Source organism: Orcinus orca, chromosome 10 (assembly GCF_937001465.1).
Source record: "Orcinus orca chromosome 10, mOrcOrc1.1, whole genome shotgun sequence".
Classification (NCBI taxonomy): domain Eukaryota; kingdom Metazoa; phylum Chordata; class Mammalia; order Artiodactyla; family Delphinidae; genus Orcinus; species Orcinus orca.
Genome location: NC_064568.1, coordinates 37735649 through 37757685, shown reverse-complemented (window position 1 = coordinate 37757685; position 22037 = coordinate 37735649). Strand labels below are relative to the sequence as shown.

At 56.3% G+C, this 22037-nt stretch overlaps 1 protein-coding gene across 2 annotated transcripts in view; it reads right to left on the bottom strand.

Annotated features, from left to right (window-relative positions):
- CACNA2D2 (calcium voltage-gated channel auxiliary subunit alpha2delta 2) overlaps positions 1-22037 on the bottom strand; it is a 139054-nt gene that overhangs the window by 32217 nt on the left and 84800 nt on the right. For both annotated transcript variants that reach the window (XM_033424439.2, XM_004267846.4), the window contains exon 4: positions 561-620. In XM_033424439.2, coding sequence (XP_033280330.1) covers positions 561-620 — 60 coding nt within the window. The remainder of the gene's footprint in view (positions 1-560; positions 621-22037) is intronic.

Below are 22037 nucleotides of genomic sequence, written 5' to 3'. Positions count from 1 at the left end.
GCGCCCGAGCCCCTTCTGAGCTTTGCTGGCGGAAGGAGAGGATTTAGTGGCTGTGACAGCCTGGTCCCCGATCCCAGCCTGGCAGCCTTCTGGAAGACAGGCTGCTGCTCGGGGAAGTCTGGGAAGGGGATAGGGTCCCTTTCCCCCAGCATCTCTTTCAGGTCAGTGTATTAAAGTCTGGGAAGTCCTGGAGTCAAGAGGCCTCTCTGCCCCAGGGGCTGTCCAAGGAGTCTGTGCACCTCCTTAACCACCAAGGGGATGCCAACTTTTGGGGAGCATCATTTCAGAGCAGCCTATGTGCTCATGGGGGACTCCATAGCTCCTCTGGGAGCTGGGAGTGGAATGAGAGGTTCATATCTGCACCCTGTGTCCCAGCACCAAGGGGAGCCTCAAATGTTTGCTGAACATTGGGCAAAGGTTCCTGGCTCCACCCCACAGAGCCCTTGGTGCCCTTCCAGTGGGTCTGGGCAGCCTCCCTCTCCCTCTTCCCCTGCATGCACATCCACCCTTGCTGCGGGTGGGCAGGTCCTAGGGGCTGGGGAGGGCACTGCAGTTCTTACCTTGATGTTGTCCTGCCAGCGGTGGGCCTTCTGGAAGTTCTCTGCAGCGTCAGCCAATCTCTGAGGGACAGAGCACAGGGAGGTCAGAGACTGAGGAAGGTCTGTGCCCAGCCCAAAGCCTTCTCCATCCCCAGCAGTCCCTGGGGCCAGACTGGCTCAGGGACTCCCTGGACATCGTGCCAGACTCTCAGAGATTCCTTGATCCCAGACATTCTCCAGCTTGCTCTGTGGGCCCTTCCCCCACCCACATCGGGCTCCCACAGGAAAGGTGAAGCCTGCACAGACCTGAGTGGCATCTCCATGGGACTCCCTGGACTTCAGCTCAGCCACATTTCCTGCCCACAGGAAGGCAGGGGGACCCCTGAGGCATATTAAGACCCAGGCCCTGGAGCCAAGCCCACTGACACTCTCTACTAGCTACAAACCAGTGTCACCCCAGCGTCAAGAGGAAGGCCTTCCCCAGCCAAAGAGGAAATGCCACAAGTGACAGAGTGCCTCGCTGATGCACCTTTGCCCCCAGCTTGCTCAGGGCCCAGAAGGAGGTGCCCACAGCCCACCTCTGCCCACCCAGGCCTGTCCCCACTGTCCATGTCCTGGCTTCCTGAGCCCCCTCCCAGCAGGGCTCTCTAAGCCTTCTGTCCGCACAAGCCTGGTCCATCCTTTGGTGCTGGTTCCTGTGGCCTCCTCCACTGAGGCCCCTGTGCCTGTGAGCACAGCTGCGTCTGTCCATCCCACACCTTGTTACCCAATACACCTAGTGCCAGACTGTGCTGATGTGTGGAGATATGGCAGAGCCAGCCCTGCCCTCCCACAGTTCAGAGGAGAAAACAGACATAACCAGGCAGAATAACTAGGGCAGGACTAGCTGAGGTGCTTTGGGAAGCTCAGCATTGTGGGAACTTGGGAGGTCAGGGAAGGCTTCCTGGAGGAGGTGCTGGAAACTCGCTACCCTTTGGGCCTGAATCCTGACCCAGAGATTCTTACTTTGTGCCTCCGTAGATCCTGTCCCTTTAGGAAGTCTTTTTTTAAAATTAATTAATTAATTAATTTTTATTTTGGGCTGCGTTGGGTCTTCATTGCTGCGTGCGGGCTTTCTCTAGTTGCAGCGAGCGGGGGCTACTCTTTGTTGCGGTGCACAGGCTCCTCATGGCGGTGGCTTCTCTTGTTGTGGAGCACGGGCTCTAGGCACACAGGCTTCAGTAGCTGTGGCACGCAGGCTCAGTAGTTGTGGCTTGTGGGCTCTAGAGCACAGGCTCAGTAGTTGTGGTGCACGGGCTTAGCTGCTCTGCAGAATGTGGGATCTTCCCGGACCAGGGCTCAAACCCTTGTACCCTGCATTGGCAGGCGGATTCTTAACCACTGCGCCACCACGGAAGTCCCCCTTTAGGAAGTTTTGAGGCTCCTGAGGACAGGACTGAGCCTGGCCCTCTAGGGCCTCCTGCAGAGCTGAGTGCAGTGAAGTCCTGTTCATCATAATGATGACTGTCACCCTGAACTAATCATCTGCTGCATCCAAGCCCTCCCCCAGGCCAGGGACACATCACGTGTACCTGTCACCATTCACAACGTGCTTGACGTGTCCTCCTCAGATGAAGGTACCCAGCACAGAGGTGGTGAGCAGCCTGCCTAAGGTCACAGAGGAGCTCTGGGTTGGGCTGGGGCCCTCACCACCAAATTTGCCTTGCCCAGCCCATGACCAAAGTCCGAAGGTATGCTCCACAGGGCCCACCATGCCTGGGGAGGAAAAGAGTAGCTCTTGGTGTGGAAGGGGCTCTGGTCCCCAACTCCCCGCCCTATTTGACCCCATGAGTGGAGCAGTAGGGTCCTGCCTTCTGGCCTCCAGCCCCCACTCAGAGGGCCCTGCCCCCTTGGTATTCAAGACAAACACTCCCATCCATCAGTCCAGCCCTGATGGCTTGTGGGCCCAAGAGGGGAAATTCTAAAATAAAGCCTGGCAGCTGCCCATTGGGAGAAATGGGAGACCAGCTTTTCCTCCCTTCTAGAGTGGAACAGTGTGGTGGGGGCCTGGTGGGACTCCCTGTAGAGCCGCAGCCTCCACTCGCTGGGCAGGATGCCACCTCTGGCTGTTAGAAGGGCTGTGCAGAGCTATCCCTACTCCCGCTGGGCCTGGCTCCCCCTCCTCCTCAGGGCAAAAGCACTGAATGCTGGGAAGGCTATGAGGCTGGGGGACCTGGGGGCAGGGTGGGAAAGTCAAACTCCCTCACTTCACATTGCTGAGACCCTCCTGCCACCCCCACCCGTCTTTTTTGCAGGTTTTGTCCTCTGCCCACCTGTTACTGCAGTGACTGCTTGGGTGGGCCCTACCCCAATAATCCAGCTTCAGGAACCATAGGCCTCTCTTCTCCCAGATGGCTCTCAGGTCTTGCCTCCAATCCTGGCCCCTCCTGAGCTCCTGGATACCTTTCTGGGGTAACCCTTAGGCCCACCAGAGCTTACAACACCCCCTCTTAGAATGAGCCCCTCCACCCTGTGACCACTGCCCCTACATCCCACCCTTAGTGTTCTTCACACCACCTTACTGATCATCCCCAGCCCAGGCTCCTGCGTCCTCTCTTGCTCTTCGTCATCCTTCTCCACACAGCAGCTGCAGCCTTCAAAATGTGGATCCTGGGGCTTTCCTAAGGCCCCAGGAGCCCCCCTGTGCCCAACTCCTGCCCCTCCCTTTCCATCCTGGGTCCTCCTCTCAGCCTAAACCACAAACACCCCCACCCAAGCCCGACCCCGATGGGTCCTGATTCACAAGCTGGCAGTGCCCTTCCGCAGAGGACATTACTGTGTGACACACACGGTTAACAACACTTGTCACTCCTGTTAATGGAGCACTGACCATGCGAGCTCGGCACCAGGCCTGGAATGGAGTGTGGGAGCCCAGGGAACATCCCCTGGGGCTGCATCTTGAGGGGTGAGTCTCAGGCAGTCACTGGATACCCCTTTTCCTTGCCCGGTGGCCCAACACCTTCCCAGGGATCCAGACCCTTCTCAGAGTGGGCCTGGAGCCATTGCCACTTCATGGACGATGAGGCTGGGACACATGTGGGAACAACCGGATCAGGTCCCTTGCCACAGAAAAGCCACACGGTTGATAGGGTTGCAAACACCAAACAGACACTAGTTGAAGTCTCCAAACTGGGCCACGGCCTTGAGGAGCTGTCCTCTCCAGCCCCTACCTCCCCCGCTGGCCAGCGGATGCCAGCTCCTTCACCCTTCAGGACTTAGGTCTGACCCTGGGATTCACAGGCCTCAGGAACATGGGGGCTGATGGCCCCTCAGGCTAGCTAGCCTAGTGGCCAAGGTGAGGGAGACCAGGGAGGGAGGGCCCCAGCCTCCAGCCTCCTTCAACTCATGGAGTCCCATGGGCTCAAAGGCCCGGGTCAGCCCGCTGACTCGTGAATAACGGAGTTGCAATAGCCACAGCGAAAGGATTACTTTTAATCCTCAGTAATGATCAAGCCATTATTATTTTTTCGGTGTTACAGATCAATCAGTCCGTCCCCAGGCACCGGACGTGTGGAAACTGCTAAATCCACAGGCCTGGTGGTGCGGGAGGAAGGGCTGAGGCAGCTGAACGGGGGGGTGGTGGATGGGGCAGGCTGTGGCTGCACGCGGTCCCTCAGGCCTGAGGGTGAGAGGGAAGAGGACGGGAATACACATGGCACGCATGAGGGGCGCCAGGTGGGGATCAGAGCTTGGACCCTGGAACCTTGGGTTCAGACCCCAGCTTCCCCCTCCAGCTCTCAATTTCCTGCCTATAAATTAGAAGTAGTAACCTTACCCACGCAGAGGGTAGTTAGGTTCTTGGCAGCCCCCTTGCTCCAACTGCCAGTAGCTGTCCATAAAGCCCAGTGCCCTGGTGTTTCACTTGCTGGCTCTAAGCACACAAGCCTTTTGCCCACCTCTGGGCCTTCCTGGCATCCACTCTTTCTGCTTGGGATGTGCTCCCCATCATCTCAGTCAGTGCTATCAGACTGTCACCTCTTCTGGAAGCCTCCTATTGCCCTTGTCCTGTCCATGGGCTCCCCTCCCCTCTGCCAGGCACTCAGACTTGTGCTCCTGTCTTCACAGAGCCCACAACAGTCAGGCCTGCTCGGGGCTGGCTGGGAGACTGCTCACAGCCCTGCCTCTGCCTCTGCCCTGCCCCGAGGTTCATCCTCCTTGCGCTTCCCTCCCACCTCCCCCAAGTCCTCCTGATGGCCTGGGGTAGACAGGATGGGGAAGGACACTGAGATCCAGAAGTAAAGGGAGAACCTACAAAGACTCCTAGCAGGGCAGGGGCAGCAGTGGGAACATGGCTCACTTCATCTCAGGGCTCCTGCCTGCCTGGGGGAGATGTGCTCTGTTCCCATCCCTGACCCTGAATACCTGTTCCCTGGGACCAGCTCCCTGCTCGGGCTCTGGGCTCTGCTCTCAGAGCCACCTGCAGTCTCTGGCTCTCCTGCTACCAGGCCCCTGCACATTCCGCTCCCTCCTTGTGCACTCCTGCCCAGACTCCTCCAGCCTGTTACATTCCCTCACCCTCGAGGCGTTAGCTTAGACCCCATTCTCCTCCTAACCACTTCCTGACCCATGGCAGGCTCCCATCTCTCCCCATCATGAACTTAGAGAACCCTCTGCTTTTCCCCTTGAGCTGAGCTTGGTGGGCACTGTATCTGGCAGCTATCAAGTTTACAGTAACCTGGCCCCTGGCACGTAGTAGGTACACAATGAACATCTGATAAATCAAAGTCAGAATGTCTCTGAACCTGGGTAAAGGCTTGAGTCTGGACCTGCCTGGTCAGCTGTATGACCCTAGGTGTGTGGTTTAACCTCTCTGAGACTTTTTCTTCATCACATCCTGGAGGGTGAGGGCTGCCTATGAAGGTGATGCTACGGAGTTGCTGATGGTGGCTTGCCTGGCCTGCGATGTCTCCATCACGGCCAAGGCGTTGGAGGGAACTGTGGTGGGACTGCTGAGCAGGGCTGCTCACGGCTAAGTCAATTACGATAACAGCGGGCATTTCAGAGGCAATTATCAGAGAGTTTCACTTAACAATCAATTTCCCTCAGCTCCGGAAACTGTTCTTACGGGAAAGGGCAAGAAAGAGGAGGACTGGGCTGTGGACAAAGCTCCCCTGGGGGAGCAGCCCCCTCTACAGACACCTTTGAATTTCACTAAGTTCAAAGTCTCTCAATTGCTCTGGAGCTGAGATAGACCATGACCTAAGATAAGGGACCTGAGGCCACGGTGGCTGCCCCTCAGAGGCCAACACCTGGAGGATAAGGTCCCCCTCTGGAGGAGCGGGGCTTGGGCCTGGTGGGTTGGAGCCCTCAGGCTTCTCCACTCCATCCTCTTTGAGGTCCCACTCCTCCCCCCAGGTTGGTGACCCCACTTCTCCTTGGCCTCCTCCCTTCATCCCCCTCACCTGGAGCCCCCCCCACCCCAGTGCTGGCCTAGCCTGAAAGGGTCTGGGGAGTAACTACCCATCAAACAGGATTTGTTTTGTGCAGCCCAGAGGGAAAGATTGAATGAGTTTTTTGGTCTTAATTGGTTATAGCTACTTTCTCTTCCAAGAGGTTATGAGAGGCTTAGGATAAAAGGCCCTGAACCCATGAGGCACAGGATATTGAGATATGTGCCAATGGGGGCTGAGCCTGGCAGAAGCTGTGATGGGGGCTCTGAGGTAGAGGTTGGGGGCAGCAAGCCCAGAGTAAAGTCCTAGCACCAAGTAGGTGCCCCAAGAACACCGCCAGAGGGTTGCAAAGAAGGTAATGATGACAGGATGATACCAGACACTGCCCCTGTAATTACCCTGAGCTGACTGGTGCAGTTAATCCAATGGCAGGTGGAAGACTGTATCTCTTCCTCACCCTCCCCACCCCACCCCTAGCAAGACACCTAAGAGGTGGCTTTTTTTTTTTTTTTTTTTGCGGTATGCGGGCCTCTCACTGCTGTGGCCTCTCCCTTTGCGGAGCACAGGCTCCGGACGTGCAGGCTCAGCGGCCATGGCTCACGTGCCCAGCCGCTCTGCGGCATGTGGGATCCTCCCGGACCGGGGCACGAACCCGTGTCCCCTGCATCGGCAGGGGACTCTCAACCACTGCGCCACCAGGGAAGCCCGAGAGGTGGATTCTTTTGTTCCCCGTTCTGTAAGGGGACTGAGCATTAGTGCCACTGCCCCAGGCTCCTGGTGAGGAAGTGGTGGAGGGGGCATCAGTAGGCCTACCAGCAGTGTTGGATGCCGAATGTTCCAGGGAAGGATCAGGTCTGGCCAGGTGGGGCGTGGCTGGTTGGGCTCAGGCGTTCCTTACCTGCTTCCCAGAGTGGTTCCTTTGCCCTTTCCCCAGGAGAGGGGATCAGTAACTGGACTCTCAGATGCTGCTCTGAGCCAATCCCCCCCATCCTTGGTGTCACTGGACCCAGTCCCTGGGAAGGGGTAAGCACCAGGGTGCCCAGAAGCCCCTGCCCAGCACAGCACTGCCACCACTGCCACCCTGCTTCCCTCCCCACCTGTGGGCCCTGTATTAACTCTGTATTGTGTACTGATAGATACTAAATGCAGATTTCCAATTTTCAGAGCAGTTATGGTCTAATGAGTAAATAATATACATATTTCAAACTGTCTAAAAAACATATCCGCATAATCAAAATATCTGCATAATAATGAAGCAAGATGCAGTTCAGCAAGGAAGGCACTGGAGCCCTAGGGCTGACAATAGGGCAAGATGCACAGGCAAGTGAGGAGTCCTGGCCCTGTGGGTCCATTCTTCCTGCCACCTCAGCCTGAATGGGTGTTTGTCTGTCTGTCTACTGCCTTCTTCAAGCAGGTTCACCCATGGTCAGGGACCAGGAGAATCCTAACTTGGCCCTGTTCTTGCACAACTTGTGCCTGGGGAAGGTGCACGTGTGGGCAGACAGTGCCTGCTATGTGAGCGATGGGTATCCTGATGCCTCTGACTGCTCAGAGCTTTATGGGCACAACCTCACTCACCACAACCTTCTGAAGGCGGTCCTGTCCTGATCCCCATTTTGCTGGGTTCTGAGGGGTGAAGAGAAGTGCACCAGTGTGGGCAGAGCAGGCTGACAGAACCCATGACTTTTGTATGGCAGGTGATGAAGAGGTTGGTGGCTTTGCCTTCCGGTCAAATGTGCTGCCGACACTGGCACCTCCTGGGCAGCACCAGCACTCAGCCTTCTGGTGAGCCCTCCCGCCTTCTCCACCCCTTCTCTCCAAAGTCCCTTCTTTCACCCCCTTCCTGCATCCATCCACACAGGACACACCTGGCTCCTGTCCCACAACACATCTGACCTACGCTTTCTGTATTAACCGTGCTTCCAGCTTAAAGATGAAACAACCACCGGAACAGATGAAAAACAAACAAACAAACACCCAAAACCCGGACCAAAATTCTAGCAACCGAAACTGCAGGGAAAACAACAAACACTCCTAGCTGCAAAGGGCGCCTGGTGGAGGGGGGAGCCATCACGTGAGGCCCACGCTGTTGTTAGCAGCGACAGGCGCCCTGACCTTTTCCCTCACCAGCCACACGTGTTCTCCACGAGTTGATAAAAAAATTAAAATGGAATTTTTTCTTAAAAAAAAAAAGGTCAGAATACATGTAACAGGGAAAAACTCATTCGAGTTGTTCCCCTCTGGAAGGGGCACCCATCTCTCCAGCCCCGGGCCTGGGCTTGCTCACTCCCTGTGGGCACCCTGGCCTTGGTTATCGATTCCTGTGCCCGCTCTGTCCCTGCCTGCAAGGGGCAGCCTGTGTTTTAGTTTCCCAGGAAAAATATGAAGAAGTGAGGGTTGGCTTGTGATGAAGATGGAGATGCAGCTGGGGAACCTGGTGTCCAGAGGCTTGAATTTCAGACCAGACAGGATCATTCTGCTCAACCAAGGGCAGCTGCTAGCTTATATTTTGCCATGGGAGGACTTTTAAAAAATCCACTCTGTCCTATTACTGGTATGTAACCCCAAAGTGGACATTTTCACATCAGGAAAAGGAAAGCCATGTGCTCTGAGATGCTCCTTCCCAGGAAGGAAAGGAGGTGAAGCCACACTCAGGTGATGACAGAAATTCCACTGGCTTCAATGGACACTTTAGCTTTCAACAGGAACCGTGGTCAATACAAAAACGTGTCTACAGGGCAAGGGGTGAGGAAAGGGGCTCTGGAGTCTGGGCAGGACATTCGCAAGGGCCAGCCTGAATTTACAGAGCAGTTCTCAGGAGCCACAGATGAAGTCCTCTCTCAGGAGATTTCAACTCTGGCATCAGGCTGCTTCAGGAGGGGATGCATGTGGCCATGCACGGCCTCATGCTGAGGGCAGTAGGACAGGCCCGGCTCTTGGGGCCCTGCCCTGCCAGGTCACTGCTGCTGCTCCTAGGTCCCCCATTGGGCACCTTTGAGAGGTTCCTTGATGAGCGATAAGCCAGTAAGTCCACGTACCGCATCAGGTCCGTGTTTGGGCTGTGGCCCCGGAGCCCTGCCATAGGGAGGCACCTTGGCCTTGAGGAGCCCGAGCCAAGGGCTGGGCCATGTGGACTCCAAGGCTGCTGGGACTCCTTCCAAGGCACTGCCCTGCTCAGCACAGTCCCTCAGGGTCAGAAGCCGCCAATCCAGCGGGCACCTCCTCAGTTCCCAGCATGAAACCTGCACATCTCCACAGTGAACCAGTCCCTGGTGACCCAGGTGAAATTTCTCATAAATTTGCCAGTTTTTTCAGTCTTCCTCCCTCTTTGGTGTAATTCACCAAAGTTTCTTTCCTTTTCACCCTTTTAAAAAACACACAGAGAGCATCACGTGAAGGTATCAGGCCCAGGGCTGTTGGCCACTCTTGAGATAGAGGAGCAGGCAACACGTCATTTGTCTAAGTGTACCACGGAACACGTCCTTTCCCCTCATCAGGCCACGTTCTAGAGACACACATGTGTGGGCATGGGTGTGTGTGTGCCTGTGTGTGACAATGCCCCTGCCACTTGGGAGGCCCGAGCTCCTAGGGCTTGGTGACTGGCCCAGCATGTACTTTGGGAAGCATTAACCTCTTCTCTCTGGACCTCAGCTTCTCAAGTCCATAATAGGCACCAGAAGCCCACCCGGCCCTCCCAGGGCTGTGGAGATGTGAATAAGGTATGGACAGAAGACAGGATGTAGACTCACCCGCGGAACTGGAGACACAGTCCCAGGGAGTGGGTTGCCCCTTCCCTCCCCTCCGCTTCACCCCAGGGGCCTACTGACTGCTCCCCTTAACCTCAGCTTTTCTCTTGGGCCTTCTGACCTTGGCTTGACCTCTTCCCCTCTGAAGCTCATGCCAACTGACTGTCACTCTCCTCAGCACCACCTTTGTCCACTGCCCCCCAGCACCCTGGCCTGGCCTTCAGCCCAGCCCTGCCCTGCCCCAGGAAGAGACCAAGGTCCCATTTCAGTGTCCTACTCAACCAACCCCATCCAAGCTGGGCTGTCCCTTCCCTAAGGTCACCCCTTAGAAGCTGCTCCCCTCCAAAGCCCCCTATTCCTGTGCCTCCTTTCTCCCTTCCAGACCAGACCTCTCCAGAACAACCCCCTCCCCTGCTCCAACCCAACTTCACACTCCCACCCAAGCTGCTTGGCATGAGCTCATCTGCCCCAGGCCCTCACACCTTCAGGCCTCCCACACAGACCCCTGTGTCCCCAACCAGTGCTTCCTAGATGCCCTGACCACTCTTCCCTTTCCTGTTGCCATCCTTTACAGGGCCCTGTGTGGCCTGGTCCCACCAAACTCGTCACCCCCACCATGCTGACCTTGAACTCTGCCCACCTGCCATGCTGAGGTTCCCTATACTTATTTGTGCTATGCCCTGAACCTGGACTGCCCTTCCTGCCCCCTCCCCTGGCAGCTCCACCTCATCCGTTAGGAGTCAGTGCCCATCTACCTCTTCCAGGACGCCTGGTGCCCTTGCCAGGCTGGGTTTCCAGAATCCCCTGTGGTGTCTCCATCACTGTTGCATCTGACTCCCTCCCAGATGCGGTCTCTAGAGGGCAGGGACTTGATTCTTGGATTGGTGTGGCCGCAGAGCTGGGCACAGGCTTCTACCATGGCCAGTGGGGTGGGGGGGTGGATCTGGAGGTGCCCTTAGGGACCTGCCGTCTTGGAGGCCCTGGACTTCCCTGGGATGGAGACTCATAGACCAGGCCAGAAGCAGCACTGACAGAGCACAGGGATCCAAGGTGGTGCCGAGATAAAAGTGAGGGCAGGGTGAGGCTGAGTCTAAGTATGGGTCACACTGGGCACACCATGTTGAGGGGCCAAGGGGTTGCCTCAGGGGTCTGAAATGCTGACGTCTGCTCTCTGGGACTCCACTCTGGACCTCATGAAAATGTTATCTACCAGTCCCACCCAGCTGCTGCCAAGTCAGTGATGAGGTGGTATTGAAGCAGAAGCCATAGGGGCCCTGTTGGAGTAAGAGGCTAGGGGGTGATGGACATGGGCCCCTCATCTGGCCAGGTCAGCCAGGGGTTGGGTCCCTGGGGAGTTCAGCACCCCCTGCCTGGGCCCCAGACGAGTGCGTTCTCCTGATGTGCTCCAACATCGTCCTCCAGGAAGCCTTCTCGGATGCCTCTATGCCCCACCATGGGAGGGTGGTAGTTCCAGTGAGAAGGCTTTGATGTGACCTTCCTTCTTTCCTGTCAACAAATGTTTATTAAGCACCTACTGTGTGCCTGGCCTGTGTTAGGCATGAGTAGGTCCGTGAGCGGTACAAACACGGCCCTGCTCTCATGTGATATACCATCAGTAGGGTCTTCCCTATCTTCCCACTACAATTCAGTCTCACTGTCCCGAGCACAGAACTTGATAGAGGCTTCTGCAGGAAGAGCTGCCTGGGGTGGCGACTTCACTGGCAGAATTTAAGGGTGCTAGGAGGCCTTCCTGCTATGAAATGTATTTCCACCTGAGAGCCTGAGCGCCCCCCACCAACTAGAACAGCAGAGCCTGAGCCCCTGCCTGTGAGGATAGCAGAGCCCAAGCCCTTGCCCAGCTGCCATGCTCCCTTCCCTTGATGTTATTTTTATACTTTTTCCTAAAACACAGCCTGAGCGGGCCCTTCTCGACTCTATTAACATTAGGAATCTAATCAGTAATCAGGCAGCTCATAATTTTCTGATTAGCTCTGATTAGGCCCAACCTCGGGGGGAGAGGCAGTGGGACAGTGAGGAGGGAGGCGGGCCCAGAGGGGCACGGGGATGTGCCTGAGGGGGCACTGGCAGGGCTGGAGGTGGAGGGCAGAGGGAAAGAGCCCCTGGTCCCACTGTCATTTGTCCTGGGGGAGGGTATGGGGTGAAGCCTTGGGTTGCACTGGGTCAGAGAGGTTGCAGGGGCCAGAGAGCAAGGGCAGCAGGGAAGGGGCCCCAGGCTCACCTTGCAGCAGGGACCCCAGGGCAGTTGGGCCGGGATTTTCAGGGGCCTAGCTTGATGATCATCACCTTCAATGTGGAGACAATGAGGCTGGGGCCCCTACTGCACAGTGGGGGAGCCAATGCCCAGAGGGACTGCCCAGGTGATGGTGCCAGTTAGGGGCAGAGCCTGGACCTGTACTGAGGCATCCCAAGCCAGGGCCAGGCCTCCCTTTTGCCTGAGGCCTGTTTGTCACCTTCCCAGCACATACCCAGATGGAACCATGGTCATCCCTTGCTGACCATGAAGTCCCTCATCCACTGGACTTTCCCACAGGCCCAGATTTCTTGGTGCCACACCCTGGAGCTCTGTCAGGTCAGGGTCAGAGTGGCCTTGCCCCTGGCCCTGGCCTGGATCACAGGTCACCACCTGTTGTTGAATGCAACAACCCAGATGACCTCTGATGAAATGCACGAGCCCACTGGAGGAGGTGTGTACAGCTAATGCCATGCAAATTGGCATGGAGGCAATCAGCCTGACTCTAAAAGCTGCCCTACGGGCCGCAGGCTGGCTCATTGTCTTTTCTGTCAATTTGCATCTCATTACCCAGAAGGCTGTGCTCACTGGAGGTTAAAAGAAAAGGAGAATCAAGCAAGCCCCGCTGCGTCCTGCCTCCAGCTAGGGCACAGCCCACATGTGGGACAGGGCTGCCTGGTGGACTCTCCCACGAGAGATACTCCACTGGAAGCCCTGACAGCCCTGTAACCCCATCACCATCACCACCGTTACCTCTGCCCCCACCAGAGTGTTTCTCTCAGCACTACCATCACCATTACCTCCATCATCACAACTGATCCCCACTTAACCACCATCAACATTCCCATGACTACCGCCAACATTCCTCATCACCACTGCCAACATTATTCCATCATCACCACCACTGCGACCCCTATCACTATTGCCAACGTTATTTTTATCACCCTGGCACCACTCCCATCATCATTGCCAAAGTTATTCCCATCACCATTACCATTGTCATCCCCAGTGGGACTCCCATCACCAATCAGCAGTATTACTCCCATCACCGTCACCACCATCACCAGTAGCTCCACCATCGCTACCTTCATCCCCATCATCACAGTCACCAACACCATTACTGTCACTTCTACTACCATCACCATCTACCACTGACTCCACTATCAACATCACCTCCACCACCACCACAACCGTCACTAGTATGGCCATCACTCCACTGTGGTACCTCCGCTAGCATCTCACATCTCCTTGTGATCACCACCACCACCACCTGCCCCATCACCTCTGCACCCCTGAGGAAAGTCTGATGAATGGGCAGAGACTACTCACTCTTTACCTTTCTCTGCCCATCACCCTCAGCATCCCTGGAAGGCTAGGGAACCTGTAAACAAATGATTCAGTGATCACAGACCTCATAAATCAACCAACCAAATCTGGCCTGGACACTGGTGCTTGTAACTGGGTATCTCAGGAAGGAAGCCCTCACGGCCAGGGGGTGGGATGGGGGTGCACGCCCTCTCTGGCAGAGTCCCTGGGAGGTGGGGCTTACTTTACTCCCCTGATCAGCGGCCACAGTGCCCCATGGGGCGGAGCCAGGAGCTTTGTGTGTGACATGGGCGACTGATGCTAGTCCCCCTCTGAATCTTGACTACTTTGTCTCTAAAATGAGGCTTCTAATAGTCCTGACCTCACTAAGGCTGTGCGAGGATGAAGGCAAACAATAAGAGAATGTTGAGTATCTAGGACCCACTCAAAATGTCACATAAAACCTGTGGGAGAGGAGTGTGGTTAGATCAAACTGGGAGGGCTTCCTGGAAGAGGGAACAGCAGGCCAAATTTGAAGGCCAAGGCCAGACAGAGAAGAGGAGGAAGGGGACTCCAAATGGGAGCCTCAGCTGCGCACAGCTGTGCCGAGAGGAGGGCGGTCTCGGCCAGGGAAGCTGATGCAGGCCTTTGCTCCTCCTGAGCCTCCTTCCGTCCAAGGGTGTTCGTGGTCTCAGTGTGGCTGAGCCTCTTCCACAGGACATGGTGATACACACCTTGCTTCACACATATGGTCCATTTAAGCCCTATGAAGCCCAGTCATCATTCCCATTACACCAACAAGGACACCAAGGCTGAGAGATGAAGCCAAACCAAAAGGAAGTAGGGGCTCCCCCACAGAGGTCACCCGGAAGAGTGGGAATTAGAGCCACATCTTTCCACTCGGGCTGCCGTTCTGCTGGGTGTGGACGCCTGAGACTCCAGCCCATCGCTGCCCACCACCTTTGGTGGTAGCAGCGTGGGCACCACCTGGGACACAAAGCTGGGCACTGGTTGGCCCGGGGGCGATGCTGGGGGCCTGGGCAGAGGCGACAGGCAGACAAAGGCCTGGAGGCGGAGGGTGGGGTGGGCACAGCCTGGCTGCCAGGTGGAAACGTCCAGGGTAAAAGCTGCTCTGAATACTGGCTGCATCCCGCTGCTCCAATCAGCCTCGACACTCGGTTATTACGAGGAGTAAAGGCGGCCGGAGGGACAGCTGGAGCCTTGGCGACAACATTTAAGGCGTTTGTCAGAGCCGTGGGACATGGGCTGCCAGGCGCTAATGGCTTCTGCTCGCTGCTGCCAAGTGAGAGGAGGGCGGGCAGGTGAAGGCGGCCTTGCTCCTGCCCAGGTCCCGTGCCCAGCCCACACTGCGCGGCTGCTCCACAACAGGTAGGGCCCGCCTGGGCCTTACAGATGCCTAGCAATGGCCACACAGCCACGGTGCCAGCTGGGGAGCGTGGGGCAGCAGCCATGTAGCACGTGCCTGCCTATTTGGGGCATCTCTGCCTCCACACCCGTATTCAGGCTGCAGCCCCTCTCCCCTGGGACAAGGGTCTGGGAGTCTGTACTCTACCATGCCACCTCCCAGGAAGGAAGCCCTGAATCCCAGCTGGCTAAGGCCACCTCAGCCCCTTATCTTTTCAGCCCTTTGGGTTGGACTTTGTGTGGGAGAGATCCTTCTAGTGATGGACCCACAGTGGACTCAGATCTATCCTGATTGGGTGATTTCAGTTCTCCAGGCAGGCCTCAGTTTTCCTCCTTGTGAAATGGGAAAATGGCACCATCCAGCATCACTGCATCAGTGAGAAAACAGGAGAATGCTGAGTGCTGGCCACATGGAGCCCGGTGGCACTTGGGCTTATTAGGAAGGGCCAGTAAGAGAGTCAGATGTCACCAGGAAAGGGGGAGTGTGGACCTGGGGCTGCCTGAAGAAGGGAGTAGCTCCTGGAGGGGGGCCAGAGCAAACTGCAGGGAAGGGCCAGGAGTTTTCCAGGGAGGAGAAACCCATGGCCAGGTGATCAGGTGGGGCTTTGAGTGTTCCTGAAATATAAATGGTTGGCAGGGAATTCCTGCACCTGGAAATGCACTTGTAGGACCTGTGCTTCACATGGACCTGTTGTCACGGCCACACCACTGAGCACTCACCGTGCCCCAGCACTGTTCATGAACCCCTACAAAGCAGGTCCCATTCCAAGCCCATTTTGCAGATGAGGAAACTGAGGCTCAGAGGGGGTTACTCAGTTTGTCTGTAGTCACGGCTCTTTGAGGGCAGGGTGGGGGCTTGTCGCTGGGACTGTGTAACTAAACCTCCCTCCCCCACTCATCGATTCACCCACGAGACATCCTCAGCCCCCTCTGAGACCCTGAACCCCCTCTGAGGAGGAAGTGAGCCTTTGGCTGGCTGTGGATCACAGAGCATGGGATGGGGGCACACTGTGGGGCTGGGTGAGGGACCCAGGGGACAGGAGGACACCTGGGTGGGCCTGAGCTCATCCTCAGCTTCACGGCATGACCTTGCACTTGTCATACTGGGTGGCCTTGGAGTTCTTGCCCCTTTCCCAGGGCACAGACTGAGGCTGGAGAAGATAGGAGGGGTGCCTGAAGAAGGTGGGGAGTGTGTGTCCTTGAGGTCACTCAGTGAGCTCTGGCCCCCAGCAGCCCTCTTCCACCTGTGGTCAGCCTCTGGCATGGCTGCCGAGCACAGCCTGTGACCCTCATGGCATCAGGGCAGGAGTGCTGCTGTGGGTTTATGTTTATCATTGCTGAGCTTAGTGATCCTCTGGGGGCAGCTGTGCTTGGCTCTGCCTAGATCTGAGGCTGTTGCCTGAGCTAAGGGCCTGGAGAGGGAGAAGGCCAGGACCAGTCCATCCCGCAGAGGAGCAGACTCTGAGTCCTGGGCTGGCTGGATTGGCCCCAGGGCCATCCTTTCATGCCCATCAGGGCAGGACCTCCACGAGCCATCCTCATCCCACTTCACAGGTGGGATCAAAGCTCAGCAAGAGGTGGGACTCCCCTAGGGTGGGGGTGAGCAGTGAGGCTAAGTGTAGAACTTGCTCACCATCCTCGGGTCTGTTTCCCTTCCCTGAATGCAGAGCCAGGCACTCTCTGGGGCTGGGGGCCTCTTTGTGTCCTAGTGCCAGCCCAGCCTCACCAAGGTATTCAAAGCCTCCAGGCCACCTGATTCCCAGACTCCTGCTGGCCCACTCTCGGGTCCTGGCCATGGGGGCTTTCCCTCCCCAGCATTTTGGAGCCTGATGTCATTCCCTTGCCCTGCCCCCACCCCAGAGCCTCCTAGTACTCTCCTACAGGACATGGGGGGGCAAGTGGGACTCCTGTGACTGAGGACTCTTGGGTCTCCACTGAGAGAGGTCTGCCAAGCAGGAGGACTGTAGGGGAGAAGAGGCTTCAGTAGCTGATGGGAGAAGAGGTCTCTTCCATTCGACTATGTGGTCAACAGCTTTGTAATTCTGGGGGTGGAGGGCTTGGAATTAGAGAAGGAGGACTGTGTGCATTTGCACTTGAATGTACACACACGAGTACCTGCATGAGCGCATGTGAACACAAGTGCAGACATAAAAAAATAAAAAAATCCCATGTATGTGAATACATGTGCATATGAGCATGGGAACACGTATGTATATGCATGCATGCATGCAAACGTGTTCAGGCCCATTTGCACATGGTAGGTGGTTCCTCACCTTCATGTCCTGAGCTCACCTCCTAAGGCACAGGTGGGGCAGGGCTGCTTCCTGCTGTGGCTGGGCGTGAGGTAGCTCCCTGGGCCCATGGCTCCTGGACCCACAGGGCCTACTGCTTGCCATGCATGCCTGGCCAAACAGGCCCTCTGCTTCATTTTGCCACCTGCCTCATTCACACCTAGTGATCTGCTCCTCAAATATGCCCTCAATTTGTCCATTAGTTTACCTTCCTCCCATCCCTCGCCCCACCTGTGATCACTTTGTTTTGTGTTATCTTACCCCAACTAACGCCACAGTATGGAATAAACAAAAAGGAGATGCCCAGGGCCCCTCCTCTTTCTTCTTTCAGCAACCATGTTCAGGGCCTGTGCCTGCGCCAGAGACACAGGCTGAATGAGACTCGGCCTCATTCTCACAGAGTTCACAGTGGAGGGAGGGGCTTCCACTTGTCTCCATGCTCACCCTGCCCCCACCCCACACTCAAGGTACAGCCAATACTAGGCTAGACACATACTCGGAGCAAGGAAATCCTGTGCACCAGTCCCACACCAACTGCCCACCAGGTGCTCTTCTGACTACAGTTATCACTTTTGGGGGCCTACAGTCCACTTGTGACCAACACAACCATGGGGGGTGAGGTTGGTGCTACTGGTTCATTTTCCAGAAGAAGGAGGCTCAGAACAATGTGGTTGAGTACTCCATGGCCACAGAACTGGCAGGAGGTGGGACCAGGACACACGCCTAGGTCTATTCAGATGCTGAGCCCAGGCCTAAAGCAATGCAGCCTGTGTGGGCCACACCTGTGCGACCAGTGAACCCAGCACTGTCAGCAGCTCCTGCCTGTAATCCCTGGCAAGGAACAGATGGGGATCTGAGGCCTGGGGAGGAGGGACATGCTCAGGACTGGAGCCCAGGTGCCAGCTCCCAGACCCTGCTCCTAGTAAAGGTGGGAGGAGCTGAGGGGCACATCGTGAAAGTCTCCCCCAAACACCAATCCACGGGAAGCAAGACTTGGCTTCTGTGGGGAGTTGATCTAAATGTCTCATCTCTTGTGGTTAGAACACAGGGTCTCCCTTTTTCCTTTGGCTATCAGGAGGCTCAACTAGACCAAGCACCTGGTCCTGAGGTTGTTTATCTTGGCTCTTTTGTCTCATCCTTATTATTCATATTCTATGTTTTAAAAACCCTGTGCTTTGGTGAAGAGCTGCTCAATACTTTGCCGAATGAAGTGGGAAATAAACTAAATTAAACTGTGCTCCTCACCCCACCCATTCTCTACTGTTCCGGGAAGCAGCTAGACCCATGGGAAGGAAAACTGTCCAGGGGTCAGGAGGCCTCAGGGCTCTGTGGGGTGTCACACTCTCCCCAGTTTGTTTCCCCCTTCCTGGACCCATGTCTTCACCTTCCGCACCCCACAAGCCAAGGAGAGTGAGTGGCTCTGTGAGGCTAGACCGCCTGACGGGGGGCGGCAGGTCCCTGCTCTGAGCCACTGCCCTGCCAACGGGCAGGCCGGCATCTGGCTGGCAGGCACAGCCGTCTCCCTGGCAAATGAGATGCTTCTTACTGAGATAACGAATCGCTCCATTTAGATCCAAATTAACCTCCCCCAATTACCCCTTTTCTATCACATTTCACCAGATAGAAATCCCCTTCTGCCCGCAGACTGGGCCCTGCCCCTCCTCTCTCCCAAAGCCACAGCCAGGCCACATTCAGCAGCTCCAGAAGGGCTGGCAGTTGCATGGTCCTTCCATGGCCACATTTTTCTTTTCTTCCTTTCGTTTTTTGGGGGTTGGGGCGAGGGGGGAGGAATGGGAAGTTTCATGCAGCTGCCACTCTGAGGAGTGGGAATTTTTATTTTATTTTTTTAGCTCATTCTTTGAAATAAGGATGCAGTATGGGATCAATTTTTGATGACAGTGAAGTAAAAGGGGAAAATGGTAGCAATTTTCTCTTCTGAACATGCCCTATTTAATGGAAGGATGTCACAGTGGAGTTTTATCCAGAGGAGAGAGAGGGCCTGGTTCCCAGGGACACATGGTCAATCAGAGATGCATGGCAGGATCTCAGCCTGGGTGTGGCTGGGCACGCCCTCCCCCGCCCCACCCCATTAGGGTGGCTGCCAGGGTTCAGGACTTAAGGTGGGGAGAGACCGAGGCCACAGGCCTCCCGCCTCCCTGTCATCTTCTGGGGCCCAGCTACAGTGACCATCTGCCCTGACCCAGCACCAGGGTGGACCCTCCCTGCCTTGTGCTCTGCTGGTCTTGGCCTACATCACAATTCTAGAGCTGGGACCCCAGGGAATCCAGTGTTAATCAGGGTTATAAAATCCTGCCCAGCTGCTGCTGCTGCCTTCATGCTAACCTAGGGAGCTGAGCTTCAGTTAGCCTGGAACTGGGGGTGGGTGGAGAATAGGGGTGGAAGCAGAGAGGGGGAGGGTGTCAGACACCCAAGGATGGGGAGAATAAAGCTGAGCTGGCTAGGACTGGGGGCAGTCAGGGCACCCAGCCTCTTGTCTTGGGCTCAGGAAGGGGTAAGGAAGGGGGCAGAGGTGGGGGCTTTCTCACTGGGGGTGCTTCTCAGGGGATACTGCAGGAGGAATTGTCCCCTCCCAGCGTCAGAGGTGAAATGGAGGCAGACACGGGCTGTGTGGAGTCAGGAGCCCTTCAGAACCAGTCCAGCAGGAATCTTGGGTCCCCTGCTAGGTGTCAGGGGACCTGCCCCTGCTCCCCTGCTCTAAGTTGCCCCAGGTGTGAGGTTAATATCCCTGGGCTAGATGGACTGGGAGGCCAGGGGCCTGGTTGCCAGGGCCACATCTCCAGAGACCAGGAAACCCACCCCCAGAGTCCATTCACCACAGACCCCGTGAAACCCAGGGCACCCTGACAGTGGCTGAGCAGCACCCTGACCAGCCTTAGCCCACCCCTCCTGAGGTCCAGTCCCCTTGGCCACCTGTCTTCCAAGGCCTCCCTCTCCTTGCAGTGCAGGGACCAGGATCAGAATGAATTTGAGCTGTACCTCGAAGGCCTGAGCAGCTCAGCCACAGACGTCTCATTCATAGATACATGCAGTCACGCCAGGCGGCTCGTGACCCGCAAGCACAGCACACAGTCACGCCAAACCCCTACGTGACCACACAGAGCCCATGGTTGTGGGCCCACGCAGCCACACGCCTGCGCAATCAGGGCCCCCGCCCAGGTGCGGTCCTTACAATCAACAACTTCGGCTTCACACAGTGAGAAGAGCACCGGCCTCTCTGGAGCCTTTTCCCGCTCACCACCCATGACCCACAAGCAATCCAGGGCTCCCAAAGTGACCTTACAAAGTCCTTACTGTGAGGCCAAAGCAGTTCTGGCAAGAACAGACCCTGCTGCCTCCTCCAGGTACTCCACGAAGCAGAAACCAAAGGGCAGGGCAGCCCCTGCCCACAAATGTCTGCAGGTCCCGGGAGGGGAGTGGGTAGGTGGTGGGCTGGGCCTAGCATCCCAGTGCCCGTCTGTTGACAGATGCCACCCAAAGCCGCACCTGCCACCTCCCTCCCCTCCTCGGCTGTGGCCCGGCCTCTGAAATAATTAGCAATTCTGCTCGACAAAACGCTGGCCCGATGGGATAATAAACTCCAACATCTGTCAGAAGAGCGAGCTCTTATGGAATTGCCAAGAGAAACATTTTTCTCCTCATTCAGTTCACATTTAAATCGAAAACAACCCCTCCAACTTTGCGCCAGGCTGGCGGCGTGGGGCTCCAGGAGCCCACAAGCTGCTCCGAGCCTGCAAAAAGGCTCGGACGAGTGGCGATCACTCACTCAAATTAACAAATCATTTTATTTAGAAATGAAGAGAATTTATAAGTGACGGATGGCTTGGGAGCCCTGAGGAGGAACGGAAGCCAGCCATCAGCCCTGCTGCTGTGCTGGGGGGCAGCCCCATGTCACCCCCCACCCAGGCAGAAAGTCCCCCGGAGAGATTCGGTCACGCGAGCCAGCACTCCCCATCTTCACAACCACCCAGTGTGGTAGGCAAGCCAGGAGCTACGCTGCCATTCTGTGGTGGGAACTGAGGCTCAATGAAATGCCCAAGGACCCCAGTTGCCCCTGCCAGCCGGAGAAGGACACAGACCCCACTCTGAGGGCACTTAGCCCAAAGCAGGCTCCTGGGCCTGCAATTCTACCTCTAGGCTGCAGGAGCTGTTGCACAGGGAGCACTGAGTCCTGTGTGAGTCCAGGGCTGGTTCTAGCTATGGACGATCCTTGCTTTATCCAATACAACTACACTCTTGAAAAGGAGCCACGGAGACTTGAGTTCCGGGCCTAGGGCCTCCGATTCACTGTTTATACCATGAAGGATATAGACTTGGACTGCCAAGGGCCTTTCCAGCTATGAGGGCCTCTGAGGACCTGGTACCAAGCACTGATAAATGAAGAAAAAAAAAAAGGCTGACAAATAAGCCCCAGTTCTGGCCAGACCCCTCCTTGGGGGTCCCACAATGCCCATATGTCTTCCATCATACTCCTCCGATGCCTGTGTATCCCCATCAGTGCCTGCGTGCCCTAATCAGGGACTTCACTGCTCTGTCTATAATTTCCCAGCAGACTGTTCTTTCTCTGAGGCAGGGACAATGCTGGTTTTTTCCATCCCAGTGGCCCTAGTACCCAGCTCTTGGTAATTATTTGGTGAATAAACAAAAGAATGAATGAATGTCTAGCTGCACAGCCACTCAAAGGCATGAGACAGGGGCTCGATAATGCCTGGTTATCATGACACTCTCTCACCTCCATGCTTTTGCACCTGATGCTCCCTCTGCCTGGAATGCCATTCTCCTCCTCCTCTGCCTGGACAATTGTCTCCTGCCTCTTAATGCCCGGCTCAGTTGCACTCTGTGCTGGGCCTCTTCCTGCGTAGCCTCTCACAGCCATGGTTACCGTAGGGCAGGCGTCAGTCTGGTTTACAAGGCTGGCCATCTTGGGCCAGGTTCTCTTGAGGTCACAGTGGGGTTTGATTCCTCCTGTGTCCCCCCTGGGGCCAGAGCTGGGTCTGTGGGGGCTGAGGGCACAGCTGACCTCTGAGAGCTTC